Here is a 16,918-nt window from a genome sequence, read left to right as displayed (position 1 = left end):
GCCTTTAGATCTCATCCAATTTATTATATGGGGGGTCACATTACAGGTCTATGGAGTCCGGGCCTCGGAGGGGGGGGGGGGGTTAGGGGGGTCACATCGCAGGTCTATGGGGCCCCGGCCTCCAGGGGGGGGGTCACATCGCAGGTCTATGGGGTCCGGGCCTCGGGGGGGGGGGGGGGGGGGGTTAGGGGGGTCACATCGCAGGTCTATGGGGCCCCGGCCTCCAGGGGGGGGGGTCACATCGCAGGTCTATGGGGTCCGAGCCTCGGGGTGGGGGGGGGTCACATCGCAGGTCTATGGGGTCCGAGCCTCGGGGGGGGGGGGGGTCACATCGCAGGTCTATGGGGCCTCGGGGGGGGGGGGGTCACATCGCAGGTCTATGGGGCCTCGGGGGGGGGGTCACATCGCAGGTCTATGGGGCCTCGGGGGGGGGGGTCACATCGCAGGTCTATGGGGCCCCGGCCTCCAGGGGGGGGGGTCACATCGCAGGTCTATGGGGTCCGGGCCTCAGGGGTCACATCACAGGTCTATGTGCTCCGGGCTTCAGAGTCCCATCATGAGGGGGGTTATATTAGGCTGCCATGTTATGGTTGCTCAGTGTATGTACGCTCCTATATATACATCTGTCGCTGACTATTATATGGCCGCTGATTTCTCTGCAGGAATCCAATGGTGACTGGGACCTCAGTGCTGGGTGTGAAGTTTGACGGGGGGGTGATGATCGCTGCGGACATGTTGGGCTCATACGGCTCGCTGGCCAGATTCCGCAACATCTCCAGGATAATGAAGGTGAATTCGTGCACCATGCTGGGGGCGTCCGGAGACTACGCCGACTACCAGTACCTGAAGCAGGTGATCGACCAGATGGTGTAAGTGTCCCCATCCTGTGCCCGTCCCCCACTCACCTGCCACATGGAAGGCTCTATAAGCTTCCGTCTACAGACCCGTATGATTGCCCTTTGTAATGACCTCCCTCACTTCTCTGTATACAGGGCTGTACGAGGGCTCACTCGTTTTGGGGCCGTGATCTGTAATTCTTATCGGTCCAATTTTGGTATTGATCGGACTTTTTTACTTATTTTTACGCCATTTTTTTCTAGGATATGATGTGTTTAAGAAAACACTATTTTTTTATTTATTATTTTTTTTAGAATTTCTCCATTCACCATACGGGATAAAAAATGTTACATTTTAAAACTTTGGACATTTCTGTTCGCACAGATACTTTATTATCTTTCATTTTCACTTTATTGGTCCCCTTAGATTTCTCATATAGATCAATGTAATTCTATTGAACCTCGTTGATCTGTGTGTTCTGCGCTCCATTGATGTAGGAGAGCCCACGCCATTACACTGATAACGGCACCGCGCTGTGTATACCTGTCACTTTACATGCAGACGCCGTTCGGCTGATGATTATTTGCAATTACCTGCAGTGATAAATGCTAATCCAGTATTTTCCTACCAGGGTGTCTTCAGCTGTTTCAAAACTACAACTCCCAGCATGCCTGGACAGCCGTTGGCTGTCCAGGCATGCTGGGAGTTGTAGTTTTGCAACATTAAAGGAGATGTGCAGCGGTTTATAACTTATCCCCAATCTGCAGGATTACTAGGACTCCCCGTGATCTCCTTTACGGGGCCCCAGCTCTACTGCGGATCTCCCCATGCAGGAGAGTGTCGGCCGCAGCATGGCGCTGAGGCCGACACCCCCTCCATGTATCTCTATGGGTTAGGTTGGAGACGCAGCGTTCATCCATCCCGCCTCTTCCATAGAGCTGAATGGAGGGGGCGTGTCTCGGCGAGGGCGCCAACACAAGCCGCGGCAGTGCCGGGTTCCTGTATGGGAGGGAGGTTGCAGCGGTCGGACCCCCAGCGATCAGACACTTATCACCTATCCTGCGCATAGGGGGGATAAGTTGTATACCGCTGCAGATCTCCTGTAACGGGGGGGGCTGTGACACAAAATGGGGAGGGGGTATTTCAGAATTCCGTGATATCGAAATTGCAATATTATATCGCAGGATCGACGAAGAGCTGGTGGGAGACGGACACAACTACAGCCCCAAGGCAGTGCACTCCTGGCTCACCCGCGTCATGTACAACCGCAGGAGCAAGATGAACCCGCTGTGGAACACGGTGGTGCTGGGCGGCTTCTACAAAGGGGAGAGGTGAGACCAAAAATCAGCCGCTCCAGCGTTGGGTTATTTATTTTTTATATTCACGCTCTTCATTGTGCAGTTTCCGTAACATTTGAATAGTTCAGACGTTTCTCCACGCGGTGATACCAAATACATTTCGGAAAGGGGGGGGGGGGGGTTAGATTAAGAAGGTTGCTATTATGTTTCTAGCATTGAACAGTGAAATCCGAGCTATTACAGCAGATCCAATATGGCCGCCACGGAGGTCTTCAGATATTAGCTGATAAAAGCCACAAACCGCAGTGCCTTGTAAATCCTGTCACTGGTATTGATCATGGCATATAAAGGGTTAAATTACAGGCATCTCAGCGGTCATGTATGTCCTTCATTAATTCAGGAATAAAAAACAGTGCCACCCCGTCCTCAGGTTGTGTGCAGTATTACAACTTAGCTTCATTCACTTCAAAAAAAAATTAGCTGCAATACCAGCTGCTACCTGAGGACAGGGGTGGTGCTGTTGTCTTAAAGAAATCAGCTCTGTACTTGTAATTCTGGATATCCCCTTCCGGTGGATTCATTTTAAGTTTTTAATCAACTGGTGCCAGAAAGTGAAACAGATCTGTAAATTATTTCTGTGTTTAAATCTTAACCCTTCCAGTACTTTTCAGCTTCTGTATGCTCCAGAGGAAGTTGTATAGTTCTTTCCAGTCTGACCACAGTGCTCTCTGCTGACACCTCTGTCTGTGTGAGGAACTGTCCAGAGCAGGAGCAAATCCCCATAGTAAACCTATCCTGCTCTGGAAATTTCCTGATACGGACAGAGGTGTCAGCAGAGAGCACTGTGGCCAGACTGGAAAGAACTATACAACTTTCTGTGGAGCATACAGCAGCTAAGTACTGTAAGGATTATAATTTTAAAATAGAAGTAATTTTACAAATCTGTTTAGCTTTCTGGCATCAGTTGCTTTATAATAAAAATAGTTTTCCACCTGAGTAACCCCTTAGGTGCATGCTGCCTGTTAAAAGCAGCCGACACTCACCAACTATGAAGCTGAACCCCATAGTAACTGCGCACACAATGTAAAAAATACTTTATTAAAAGGGATTAAATGAAAGAGGTAATTGTAAAGACAGAAGAGCATTCTTAAAAAAACAAGACAGCGCCCCCTTGTCCTTAGGCTGTGTGTGGTATTACAGCTCAGTTCTATTAAAGTGAATCGAGCCAAGTTGTGATACCTCACGCATCCTGCAGACAGGGGTGGCGCTGTTCAAAGAAATCAGCTCTGAATGTCATTGGGGGACCCCTTCAATAACTTGGAAGAGTTCTGAGTAGTTTGTATCTCTCTCCAGCTTTCTGGGTTATGTGGACAAGTTGGGCGTGGCCTATGAAGCCCCGACTATCGCCACCGGGTTTGGCGCTTACCTTGCTCAGGTAGGTGGGCGGAGTTATGGAAGGGGGTGGGGTGTAAATTCGGGTTGACTCTCCACTTCTTCCTTCTGCAGCCGCTGATGCGGGATGTGGTGGAGAACAAGCCGCAGCTGACGCGGGAGGAGGCCCGGCAGCTGATCGAGCGCTGCATGAAGGTCCTGTACTACCGAGACGCCAGGTCCTACAACAGAGTAAGTCCTCAGTCCGGGAGCGGAGCGCCCCCTGCTGGGCACATATAACCACATACTCTCTCTACCTCCTAGTATGAAATCTCCACCGTCACAGAGAGCGGAGTGGAGCTCGAGGGGCCGCTGACGTCTGACACCAACTGGGAGATCGCACATATGATCAGGTGAGAGGAATGGCGCGGCGCCCAGGCCTGGGGTCGCTGTGGATTATTACTGACTCTTCTCCTTTCTTTTGCAGTGGATTTGAATGAGACGACTGCCGCCTCCTGCGACTTCTTACTGCTGTTTTCTTAGTTCCTTTTTTTTTTTTATATATAATTATATGAAAAATAAATCTGTGTCCATGGCGACTGTCTAACCGTCTGTATACGCCGCTCTGTCACCTATCACATGATGTTTCTGTTCCCTGGGGTGCTCAGCTGTAAGCTTAAGGCAGAGTCCGTACTGACCAGTGTTTTCAAACCAGTATTGCTCCAAGCTATTGCAAAACCACAACTTCCAGCATGCCCGGACAGCTGTTGGCTGGGAGTTGTATTTTTGCAATAGCCGGAGGGCTACAGATTGGGAAACACTCGTCTAGACTGAACAAACGTAGCAAACCCTCAGCTGTGATAGGCTTTAAACAATAGACGATAAGTCTGATTGCTAGAACGATTGTCCTGATTGGAGAATTTTTGGTGGGCGATTGAATCTGAGGAGGAGGGGAGCGGCTGTTAGGCTGGGTCCACACTACGTTTTGTCCCATACGGGAGCGCATACGGCAGGAGGGAGCTAAAAGCTCGCGCTCCCGTATGTGACCGTATGCGCTCCCGTATGTCATTCATTTCAATGAGCCGACCGGAGTGAAACGTTCGGTCCGGTCGGCTCATTTTTGCGCCGTATGCGCTTTTACAACCGGACCTAAAACCGTGGTTGACCACGGTTTTAGGTCCGGTTGTAAAAGCGCATACGGCGCAAAAATGAGCCGACCGGACCGAACGTTTCACTCCGGTCGGCTCATTGAAGTGAATGACATACGGGAGCGCATACGGTTACATACGGGAGCGCGAGCTTTTAGCTCCCTCCTGCCGTATGCGCTCCCGTATGGGACAAAACGTAGTGTGAACCCAGCCTTACTAGGTCTGGAGTATTGCAGGATCTGAATTTTGTGGTGGACCCAGGTCTGGGGTCTTGTACAGTCTGGAGGAGCTGTGGGCTGGGGACCCGGACCGAGTTGGGGGGCGCTGCGGCCTGGGGACCAGGACTGAGTTGGGGGGCGCTGCGGCCTGGGAACCTGTGATCCAACACACCCTGATTCTTTGGCTCTTTCATTAATATTGAGTGCCGACTCCATTACTTTTTATGAACGTTTACGTGGTTGGCTCAAAGAGGTTTCACTGTTTATTGCTCTTACTTGCATGGAGTCCAGACTCTTCTGTGTGATCTGCCACCATCTTCAGATTTCATTCGATCAATGATGGATCAGTACAGCATCACATGATCAACCTCTATATATCTATAATCATCTGTGTGGACCCCATAATATATAGATATAATCTGTGCCAACTGTGTGACCCTCAAAATATATACATACAGAGACCATCTGTGCCTCCTGGGAGGACCCCATGATATATAGACCCTATATACACACACTCCTCTAAGAAGTTTTTCTTTATTTTTACACTATAGTTTTAACCTCTTAGTGACCACCCATCAGCTAGGCAGTCGCTCCCTATGTAAGTGTGAAAAGGTAAAAAAAAAAAGGGGCATGCTCGTGTGGAATAGGAAAGCGGTTGGATGATAAAGCGCTCACTGCACCCAAAGTGATGTCCTGCTGGGGTTTTTCAGCGACAGCACCTCACTTGGATAGGGTGCGGGGTGGATAGCAGTAAGGGCAGTTGTGCAGCTCAAATCCCCTACCCGTATCCACAAAGGTACGGAAGCAATGGAGGCAGGAGGAAAATCAAATAAAAAAGGGGGTTTGGAACGAGCGCTACTGCGGTTGAGGAAAGAAATAAGGACGCCACAGGACAGTTTATTGAAGTGCAAGTGAAAGGACAACACGTTTTGGCGCTAGCAGGTGCCTTCCACAAAACAAATCATAGCGTCCTGTAGCCTGTGTAGTGCTAAGGTGGCCTCCACAGACTCTGAGCTAATTAGTTGTGTCACAAAGCAGTAGAAGCCAAACAACGAGATGCGTCCGAAGGACACCAGAAAGGAACCGGCAACAAACAACCTGACCAGGAAGCTGGAAATGGGTGGGTGCTGTGTTCCCCAATGAAGGCTACGAGAGAGATTTTACGGAGAGTACAAAAAAAATTCTCCTTTTCTCAGTCGCTTCATTGGGGGACACAGGAGACCATGAGATGTCTCAAAGCAGTCCCTGGGGTGGGGAAAACAACCGCCAGAGACTGAGCCATATCCCTTTGCAGAAGAAAGAGGACAAGGCCCAGAGGAATCCAGAACCCAACCACTCGAAAGCCCCCACAAAATGAGGGGTGAGCCAGGACCCAAAAGGGAGGAATCGTGCAGAGAAAGGGTTCAAACAATCGATCAAAAATGGAAATAAATGGCCATTCTGGAGGACTGTCAGGCCGAACTCATCCTGGCAGGATCGGAAACCACCTTCCAAGAAAAGACAGAAGATACAGGAGCGACGAGGCCTGGCCAGAACGAGGAAGAGAAGCGACAAGAGAACCTCAAGTCCGGGATTCGTCTAGGCTAGAGAATCTGGCAAGGAAATGCCAGATCCTAGAATAGAAACAAGCTGGAAGGCATGAATGGGGAGTCCGGCCAGCTGCTAATAAAGGACTGAGGCTGCAGAGGGAGAAAACAATAAGAAGGCAGCTGAGCATACCCAGCAGAGGGCAAGAACTCAGAAGGATGCAAAGGAGGAAGAGAAATACAGAGCAAGATCCACATCCAGGCCCGAACTAAAGGACTATCTGGCCCTAAGAAGGCTAGCGCATGGAGCCCGCTGTCTAACGCCCAAACCGAGAGGCCCAGGTGCCAAAGCCACAGGGCCACTCTATGATGAAAACGAGTGGAAGAGAAAAACTCAAACACACTATCGCCTTGAAGGGCAGGGAAAAGAGTGCGATGGGAGGACTACACCCGAAGAAGTGTGCATTGGCCGGACAGGGCAAACCAGACTGACTGAAATGCCCTTCGCCACGAGATCCGCATGGCCCAAGAGGGAGATGAAGGGAGGTAAGAGCTGTCCGGAAACCCCGGAGCAGCTGCCATCAGAACCAGTGGCTCTAAGATCCAGAAATAAGTAGAGGGACCGTGGAGACCCACACCAGTAGACTCTTAGCAAATACAAGCCTGTGCAAAATGCCCGAGGAGATGTGCCCCAAGGCAGAAACAGATCGCTGATGGGGGAGAGGAACGTTCTTCCCCAGAGAACAGTGGAGGGGGTCAGGATAGGAATTTCACTAAGACTAGAGACAACACAGGGAAACCACGTCAGAGGCAATTGTAACAGCCACCTGGAAGGCAGCACAATGCAAGAAGGTGCTGAAAGGCAGAATATCACGGAATAGGGTCTTGAATCAGTCTGGGACCTCCAAGGTAGGAGTGATATACCCCACGGGGAATGACAGGCAGAGGAACAGGCACTGCCACCACTTAGCAGACCACGCTGCCCAGCCCCTCCCGACACTATAATTGACCTGCAGGATAAAGAAAACGTGGCCTTTTTACTGTAAAATGTGCTGCGTGAAAACAAATCCTTCCAAAACTTACTACATTTCAGTTTGCTTTCTAATTTCTTTGCACAAATATTTATTGGATTTCACCGTCCATTTTTTGGTAACAGGAGTGATGTAATTATAAAGGACAATTGGTCGCTCAAAAAACAAGCATCATATGGATCTGTGAATGGAAATATAAAAAGTTATAGATTCCAGAAGGGGGGGGGGGTAATAAATTAAACTTGAAAAATAAAATGGTCTGTGTCTTTAACCCCTTCCCACTACAGGACATATGCATATGTCCTGTGTGGGCTTCCACGATATAAAAGTTGATCGCCACATCTAAAGTGAAAGTAAACATTACTAATTAGCTCAGTGGTCCTATTCGGGACCGTCGCGGTGAATTTGCAGCGTCCCAAACAGCTTGCAGGATGCCTACCTGCCTTCTCGCTGTCCGATCGCCAAAGGACTGCTCCGTGCCCGAGATCCAGGCAGGAGCAGTCGAGCAGCAATAACACTGATCAGTGCCAGGCTATTGCATGGCAGTGATCAGTGTAGAAAATCAGTGTGTGCAGTGAAATTTTTTTTAAGTGCTAATAAATTAGATTTAACCCCTTTCCTAATAAGTCAGAATCATCCCCCTTTTCCCATAAAAAAAAAAAAACTATGTACATAAAAAATGTAAACATATGTGGTATCTCCGCGTGCGTGTGTCCGAACTAGAAAAATATCATTAATGAAACCGCACGGTGAATGGCGTACACGTAAAAAGATTCCAAAGTCCAAAATAGCGTATTTTTGGTCACTTTTTATACCATATAAAAAATGAATAAAAAGTAATCAAAAGTCCAATCAAAACAAAAAATGGTACCGATAAAAACTTCAGATCACGGCGCAAAAAATTAGCCCATATGTGGAAAAATTAAGTTATAGGGGTCAGAAAAGGACATTTTTAAACGTATACATTTTCCTGCATGGAGTTATGATTTTTTCCAGAAGTCCGACAGGTATAATTATAATCGTATGGACCTACAGAATAAATGTCATTTTTACTGAAATATGCACTGTGTAGAAACGGAAGCCCCCAAAAGTTACAAGATGGCATTTTTCTTCAATTTTGTTGCACAATGATTTTTTTTTTCCGTTTCAATGTCGTTTTTTGGGTAAAATGAAAAATGTCACTGCAAATAGAATTGGTGGCGCAAAAAATAAGCCATAACATGGATTTTTAGGTGGAAAATTGAAACTGTTATGATTTTTAAAAAGTAAGGAGGAAAAAGAGTGGAAAAATGCTATGTCCTTAAGGGGTTAAGTGGTTACCGTATTTTTCGCCCTATAGGACGCTCCGGCATAGACACACGCAATTTTAAACGAGGAAAATCTAGAATACAATGTAAAGTATAGGTCACATTGATCTTCAACCAGCAGAGCTCCAGATGTTGCAAAACTACAACTCCCAGCATTCCGCATGCCAGGAGTTGTAGTTTTGCAACATCTGGGGCTCCGCAGGTTGAAGACCACTGGTATAGGAGGTAATATGTGTCGGCACCGCTCCGGACCCGTCAACGCTGCCCTGGATGTCTCCCTCCATCGCTGTTGCCGCGTCCCCAGGGTGTCCCTGTTGCTCTGGAACATCTCTGCTACCCGGTATCCTCGCTCTCCGTCGCCGCCATCACATCGCTTCTATTGGATGACGGGGCGGCCATGCACAGAGGAGGCAGGTAAGGTCCCTCTCGGTGCAGCCGGGTTAGTTTCACTTTCACTTCATATGCGGCGTTCAGCTTTGATCGCCGCGTCTGAAGGGTTAATACAGGGCATCACCATGATCGGTGATGTCCTGTATTAGCCGTGGGTCCCGGCCATTGATGGCTGCAGCGATAGGTGTGTATTCGCCGTATAGAATGCACCAACTCCCCCCCCCCCCCAGTTCTGGGGAAGAAAAAGTGCGTCTTATACAGCGAAAAATACGGTAAAAATACTGTCAGTAGCAATAAAACAGCGTTCATCACGTGTCGTCGAAGGTCGGATCACATCACAAGGAATAATTCCAAACGGCAAAAATCACATGGATCCAAGGGAAAATTATATTAAGAGGCGATTTATCATAACTGGTGCAGATGAAGATTCCCAGTTGCCCATAGCAACCAATCAGATCGCTTCATTCACTTTAAGGCCTAAAAATGAAAAGTGATCTGATTGGTTGTTTCTATTTTGATGAATCTCCCCCAATGATCCAGACACAGATCACGGCCTCATACAGCCCCAGGTATGATAAATAAAAGGTACAGGGGTCAGCGCCATTTAATACTCAAGTAAAACCTTTATAAATTTGGTATCTCTTATGGTACTGACCCGTACAAAACAGTTTTACCAGGACTTTCACAGGATAAAAGTAAAGTCCCCTAAAATTGCGGGTTTTGTTTTGTGTGGGATTTTTCTTTGTAGATTTTTACCCCACATTTTTATTTTTCGGTCCCGCTCTACATTTTACAGTAATATGAAAGGTGTCATTAGAATAACAATTCCCACGAAAACACAAGCCCTCGCGTCTCTATAGACCGGAAAATCAGAAAAAATGTGAATAAATGTAATTGTCTGTAGGGGAAAGCGGGAAAATCCAGATCTCCCCAAAGGTCTGGACCCACCTCTACCTATATAAACCCCTATTATCTCCATATATTTCCCTCCAGCCTGTTAGGCCACCATAGTAAGGCTACACTCACATGGACATTCTGCGGGCGCTGGCATAAACACGTTGGCGCCAAGACCGCACAGGAATGCACCGCGGAAAATGGGATTTCCGTTCCTGGAAACATCTGGCACAGAAATTCCAACTTGTGAACATGGCCTTAAAGGGTGAATGCAGCATTGACTATGATCCGGTACAGAGACATGTGATGATCTGCAGTATATAGATGATCTGCGGTATATAAATGATCTGATCACATGACTATGATCCAGTACAGACATGTGATGATCTGCAGTATATAGATGATCCGATCACATGACTATGATCCGGTACAGAGACATGTGATGATCTGCGGTATATAAATGATCTGATCACATGACTATGATCCAGTACAGACATGTGATGATCTGCAGTATATAGATGATCCGATCACATGACTATGATCCGGTACAGAGACATGTGATGATCTGCAGTATATAAATGATCTGATCACATGACTATGATCTGGTACAGAGACATGTGATGATCTGCAGTATATAAATGATCTGATCACATGACTATGATCCGGTACAGACATGTGATGATCTGCAGTATATAAATGATCTGATCACATGACTATGATCCAGTACAGACATGTGATGATCTGCAGTATATAAATGATCTGATCACATGACTATGATCGAGTACAGACATGTGATGATCTGCAGTATATAAATGATCTGATCACCTGACTATGATCCAGTACAGAGACATGTGATGATCTGCGGTATATAAATGATCTGATCACCTGACTATGATCCAGTACAGACATGTGATGATCTGCAGTATATAGATGATCTGCAGTATATAAATGATCTGATCACATGACTATGATCCAGTACAGACATGTGATGATCTGCGGTATATAAATGATCTGATCACATGACTATGATCCAGTACAGAGACATGTGATGATCTGCAGTATATAAATGATCTGATCACATGACTATGATCCAGTACAGACATGTGATGATCTGCAGTATATAGATGATCTGATCACATGACTATGATCCAGTACAGACATGTGATGATCTGCAGTATATAGATGATCTGATCACATGACTATGATCCGGTACAGACATGTGATGATCTGCAGTATATAAATGATCTGATCACATGACTATGATCCAGTACAGACATGTGATGATCTGCGGTATATAAATGATCTGATCACATGACTATGATCCAGTACAGAGACATGTGATGATCTGCAGTATATAAATGATCTGATCACATGACTATGATCCAGTACAGACATGTGATGATCTGCAGTATATAGATGATCTGCAGTATATAAATGATCTGATCACATGACTATGATCCGGTACAGACATGTGATGATCTGCAGTATATAAATGATCTGATCACATGACTATGATCCGGTACAGACATGTGATGATCTGCGGTATATAAAATGATCTGATCACATGACTATGATCCAGTACAGAGACATGTGATGATCTGCAGTATATAGATGATCTGATCACCTGACTATGATCCAGTACAGAGACATGTGATGATCTGCAGTATATAAATGATCTGATCACATGACTATGATCCAGTACAGAGACATATGTGATCAGATCATTTATATACTGCAGATCATCACATGTCTGTACTGGATCATAGTCATGTGATCAGATCATTTATATACTGCAGATCATCACATGTCTCTGTACTGGATCATAGTCATGTGATCAGATCATTTATATACTGCAGATCATCACATGTCTCTGTACTGGATCATAGTCAGGTGATCAGATCATCTATATACTGCAGATCATCACATGTCTCTGTACTGGATCATAGTCATGTGATCAGATCATTTTATATACCGCAGATCATCACATGTCTGTACCGGATCATAGTCATGTGATCAGATCATTTATATACTGCAGATCATCACATGTCTGTACTGGATCATAGTCATGTGATCAGATCATTTATATACTGCAGATCATCACGACTATGATCCAGTACAGACATGTGATGATCTGCAGTATATAAATGATCTGATCACATGACTATGATCCAGTACAGACATGTGATGATCTGCAGTATATAAATGATCCGATCACATGACTATGATCCGGTACAGAGACATGTGATGATCTGCAGTATATAAATGATCTGATCACATGACTATGATCTGGTACAGAGACATGTGATGATCTGCAGTATATAAATGATCTGATCACATGACTATGATCCGGTACAGACATGTGATGATCTGCAGTATATAAATGATCTGATCACATGACTATGATCCAGTACAGACATGTGATGATCTGCAGTATATAGATGATCTGCAGTATATAAATGATCTGATCACATGACTATGATCCAGTACAGACATGTGATGATCTGCGGTATATAAATGATCTGATCACATGACTATGATCCAGTACAGACATGTGATGATCTGCAGTATATAGATGATCCGATCACATGACTATGATCCGGTACAGAGACATGTGATGATCTGCAGTATATAAATGATCTGATCACATGACTATGATCTGGTACAGAGACATGTGATGATCTGCAGTATATAAATGATCTGATCACATGACTATGATCCAGTACAGACATGTGATGATCTGCAGTATATAGATGATCTGCAGTATATAAATGATCTGATCACATGACTATGATCCAGTACAGACATGTGATGATCTGCAGTATATAAATGATCTGATCACATGACTATGATCTGGTACAGAGACATGTGATGATCTGCAGTATATAAATGATCTGATCACATGACTATGATCCAGTACAGACATGTGATGATCTGCAGTATATAAATGATCTGATCACCTGACTATGATCCAGTACAGACATGTGATGATCTGCAGTATATAAATGATCTGATCACCTGACTATGATCCAGTACAGACATGTGATGATCTGCAGTATATAAATGATCTGATCACCTGACTATGATCCAGTACAGACATGTGATGATCTGCAGTATATAGATGATCTGCAGTATATAAATGATCTGATCACATGACTATGATCCAGTACAGACATGTGATGATCTGCAGTATATAGATGATCTGCAGTATATAAATGATCTGATCACATGACTATGATCCAGTACAGACATGTGATGATCTGCAGTATATAGATGATCTGCAGTATATAAATGATCTGATCACATGACTATGATCCGGTACAGACATGTGATGATCTGCAGTATATAAATGATCTGATCACATGACTATGATCCAGTACAGACATGTGATGATCTGCAGTATATAAATGATCTGATCACATGACTATGATCCAGTACAGACATGTGATGATCTGCGGTATATAAATGATCTGATCACATGACTATGATCCAGTACAGACATGTGATGATCTGCAGTATATAAATGATCTGATCACATGACTATGATCCGGTACAGACATGTGATGATCTGCGGTATATAAATGATCTGATCACCTGACTATGATCCAGTACAGAGACATGTGATGATCTGCGGTATATAAATGATCTGATCACCTGACTATGATCCAGTACAGACATGTGATGATCTGCAGTATATAAATGATCTGATCACATGACTATGATCCAGTACAGACATGTGATGATCTGCAGTATATAGATGATCTGCAGTATATAAATGATCTGATCACATGACTATGATCCGGTACAGACATGTGATGATCTGCAGTATATAAATGATCTGATCACATGACTATGATCCAGTACAGACATGTGATGATCTGAAGTATATAAATGATCTGATCACATGACTATGATCCAGTACAGAGACATGTGATGATCTGCGGTATATAAATGATCTGATCACATGACTATGATCCAGTACAGACATGTGATGATCTGCAGTATATAGATGATCTGCAGTATATAAATGATCTGATCACATGACTATGATCCAGTACAGACATGTGATGATCTGCGGTATATAAATGATCTGATCACATGACTATGATCCAGTACAGACATGTGATGATCTGCGGTATATAAATGATCTGATCACATGACTATGATCCGGTACAGACATGTGATGATCTGCGGTATATAAATGATCTGATCACATGACTATGATCCAGTACAGAGACATGTGATGATCTGCAGTATATAAATGATCTGATCACCTGACTATGATCCAGTACAGAGACATGTGATGATCTGCAGTATATAAATGATCTGATCACCTGACTATGATCCAGTACAGACATGTGATGATCTGCAGTATATAAATGATCTGATCACATGACTATGATCCAGTACAGACATGTGATGATCTGCAGTATATAGATGATCTGCAGTATATAAATGATCTGATCACATGACTATGATCCGGTACAGACATGTGATGATCTGCAGTATATAAATGATCTGATCACCTGACTATGATCCAGTACAGACATGTGATGATCTGCAGTATATAAATGATCTGATCACATGACTATGATCCAGTACAGACATGTGATGATCTGCAGTATATAGATGATCTGCAGTATATAAATGATCTGATCACATGACTATGATCCGGTACAGACATGTGATGATCTGCAGTATATAAATGATCTGATCACATGACTATGATCCAGTACAGAGACATGTGATGATCTGCAGTATATAGATGATCTGATCACCTGACTATGATCCAGTACAGACATGTGATGATCTGCAGTATATAGATGATCTGCGGTATATAAATGATCTGATCACATGACTATGATCCAGTACAGACATGTGATGATCTGCGGTATATAAATGATCTGATCACATGACTATGATCCAGTACAGACATGTGATGATCTGCGGTATATAAATGATCTGATCACATGACTATGATCCAGTACAGACATGTGATGATCTGCAGTATATAGATGATCCGATCACATGACTATGATCCGGTACAGAGACATGTGATGATCTGCAGTATATAAATGATCTGATCACATGACTATGATCTGGTACAGAGACATGTGATGATCTGCAGTATATAAATGATCTGATCACATGACTATGATCCAGTACAGACATGTGATGATCTGCAGTATATAGATGATCTGCAGTATATAAATGATCTGATCACATGACTATGATCCAGTACAGACATGTGATGATCTGCAGTATATAAATGATCTGATCACATGACTATGATCCAGTACAGACATGTGATGATCTGCAGTATATAAATGATCTGATCACCTGACTATGATCCAGTACAGACATGTGATGATCTGCGGTATATAAATGATCTGATCACATGACTATGATCCAGTACAGAGACATGTGATGATCTGCAGTATATAGATGATCTGCGGTATATAAATGATCTGATCACATGACTATGATCCAGTACAGACATGTGATGATCTGCCGTATATAGATGATCCGATCACATGACTATGATCCGGTACAGAGACATGTGATGATCTGCGGTATATAAATGATCTGATCACATGACTATGATCCAGTACAGACATGTGATGATCTGCAGTATATAGATGATCTGCAGTATATAAATGATCTGATCACATGACTATGATCCAGTACAGACATGTGATGATCTGCAGTATATAGATGATCCGATCACATGACTATGATCCGGTACAGAGACATGTGATGATCTGCGGTATATAAATGATCTGATCACATGACTATGATCCAGTACAGACATGTGATGATCTGCAGTATATAGATGATCCGATCACATGACTATGATCCGGTACAGAGACATGTGATGATCTGCAGTATATAAATGATCTGATCACATGACTATGATCTGGTACAGAGACATGTGATGATCTGCAGTATATAAATGATCTGATCACATGACTATGATCCGGTACAGACATGTGATGATCTGCAGTATATAAATGATCTGATCACATGACTATGATCCAGTACAGACATGTGATGATCTGCAGTATATAAATGATCTGATCACATGACTATGATCCAGTACAGACATGTGATGATCTGCAGTATATAAATGATCTGATCACCTGACTATGATCCAGTACAGACATGTGATGATCTGCGGTATATAAATGATCTGATCACATGACTATGATCCAGTACAGAGACATGTGATGATCTGCAGTATATAAATGATCTGATCACATGACTATGATCCAGTACAGACATGTGAAGATCTGCAGTATATAAATGATCTGATCACATGACTATGATCCGGTACAGACATGTGATGATCTGCAGTATATAAATGATCTGATCACATGACTATGATCCAGTACAGACATGTGATGATCTGCGGTATATAAATGATCTGATCACATGACTATGATCCAGTACAGACATGTGATGATCTGCGGTATATAAATGATCTGATCACATGACTATGATCCAGTACAGAGACATGTGATGATCTGCAGTATATAAATGATCTGATCACATGACTATGATCCAGTACAGACATGTGATGATCTGCAGTATATAGATGATCTGCAGTATATAAATGATCTGATCACATGACTATGATCCGGTACAGACATGTGATGATCTGCAGTATATAAATGATCTGATCACATGACTATGATCCAGTACAGACATGTGATGATCTGCAGTATATAAATGATCTGATCACATGACTATGATCCAGTACAGACATGTGATGATCTGCGGTATATAAAATGATCTGATCACATGACTATGATCCAGTACAGAGACATGTGATGATCTGCAGTATATAGATGATCTGATCACCTGACTATGATCCAGTACAGAGACATGTGATGATCTGCAG

General features: G+C 44.0%; 1 protein-coding gene across 1 annotated transcript in view; it reads left to right on the top strand.

Annotated features, from left to right (window-relative positions):
* Window positions 1-4,102, top strand: part of PSMB4 (proteasome 20S subunit beta 4) — a gene marked incomplete at its 5' end in the record, with an annotated part of 5,225 nt that extends 1,123 nt beyond the window's left edge. Inside the window, 6 exon segments of the mRNA XM_056545652.1 lie at window positions 663-869; window positions 2,022-2,168; window positions 3,489-3,570; window positions 3,642-3,758; window positions 3,831-3,919; window positions 3,994-4,102. Coding sequence (XP_056401627.1) covers window positions 663-869; window positions 2,022-2,168; window positions 3,489-3,570; window positions 3,642-3,758; window positions 3,831-3,919; window positions 3,994-4,006 — 655 coding nt within the window. The 3' untranslated portion in view covers window positions 4,007-4,102.
* Between the last annotated feature and the right edge of the window lie 12,816 nt (window positions 4,103-16,918).

Source organism: Hyla sarda, chromosome 11 (genome assembly GCF_029499605.1).
Source record: "Hyla sarda isolate aHylSar1 chromosome 11, aHylSar1.hap1, whole genome shotgun sequence".
Classification (NCBI taxonomy): Eukaryota; Metazoa; Chordata; class Amphibia; order Anura; family Hylidae; genus Hyla; species Hyla sarda.
Note: the sequence above shows the minus strand (reverse complement) of the source record. Positions and strands in the feature narration are given on the sequence as shown.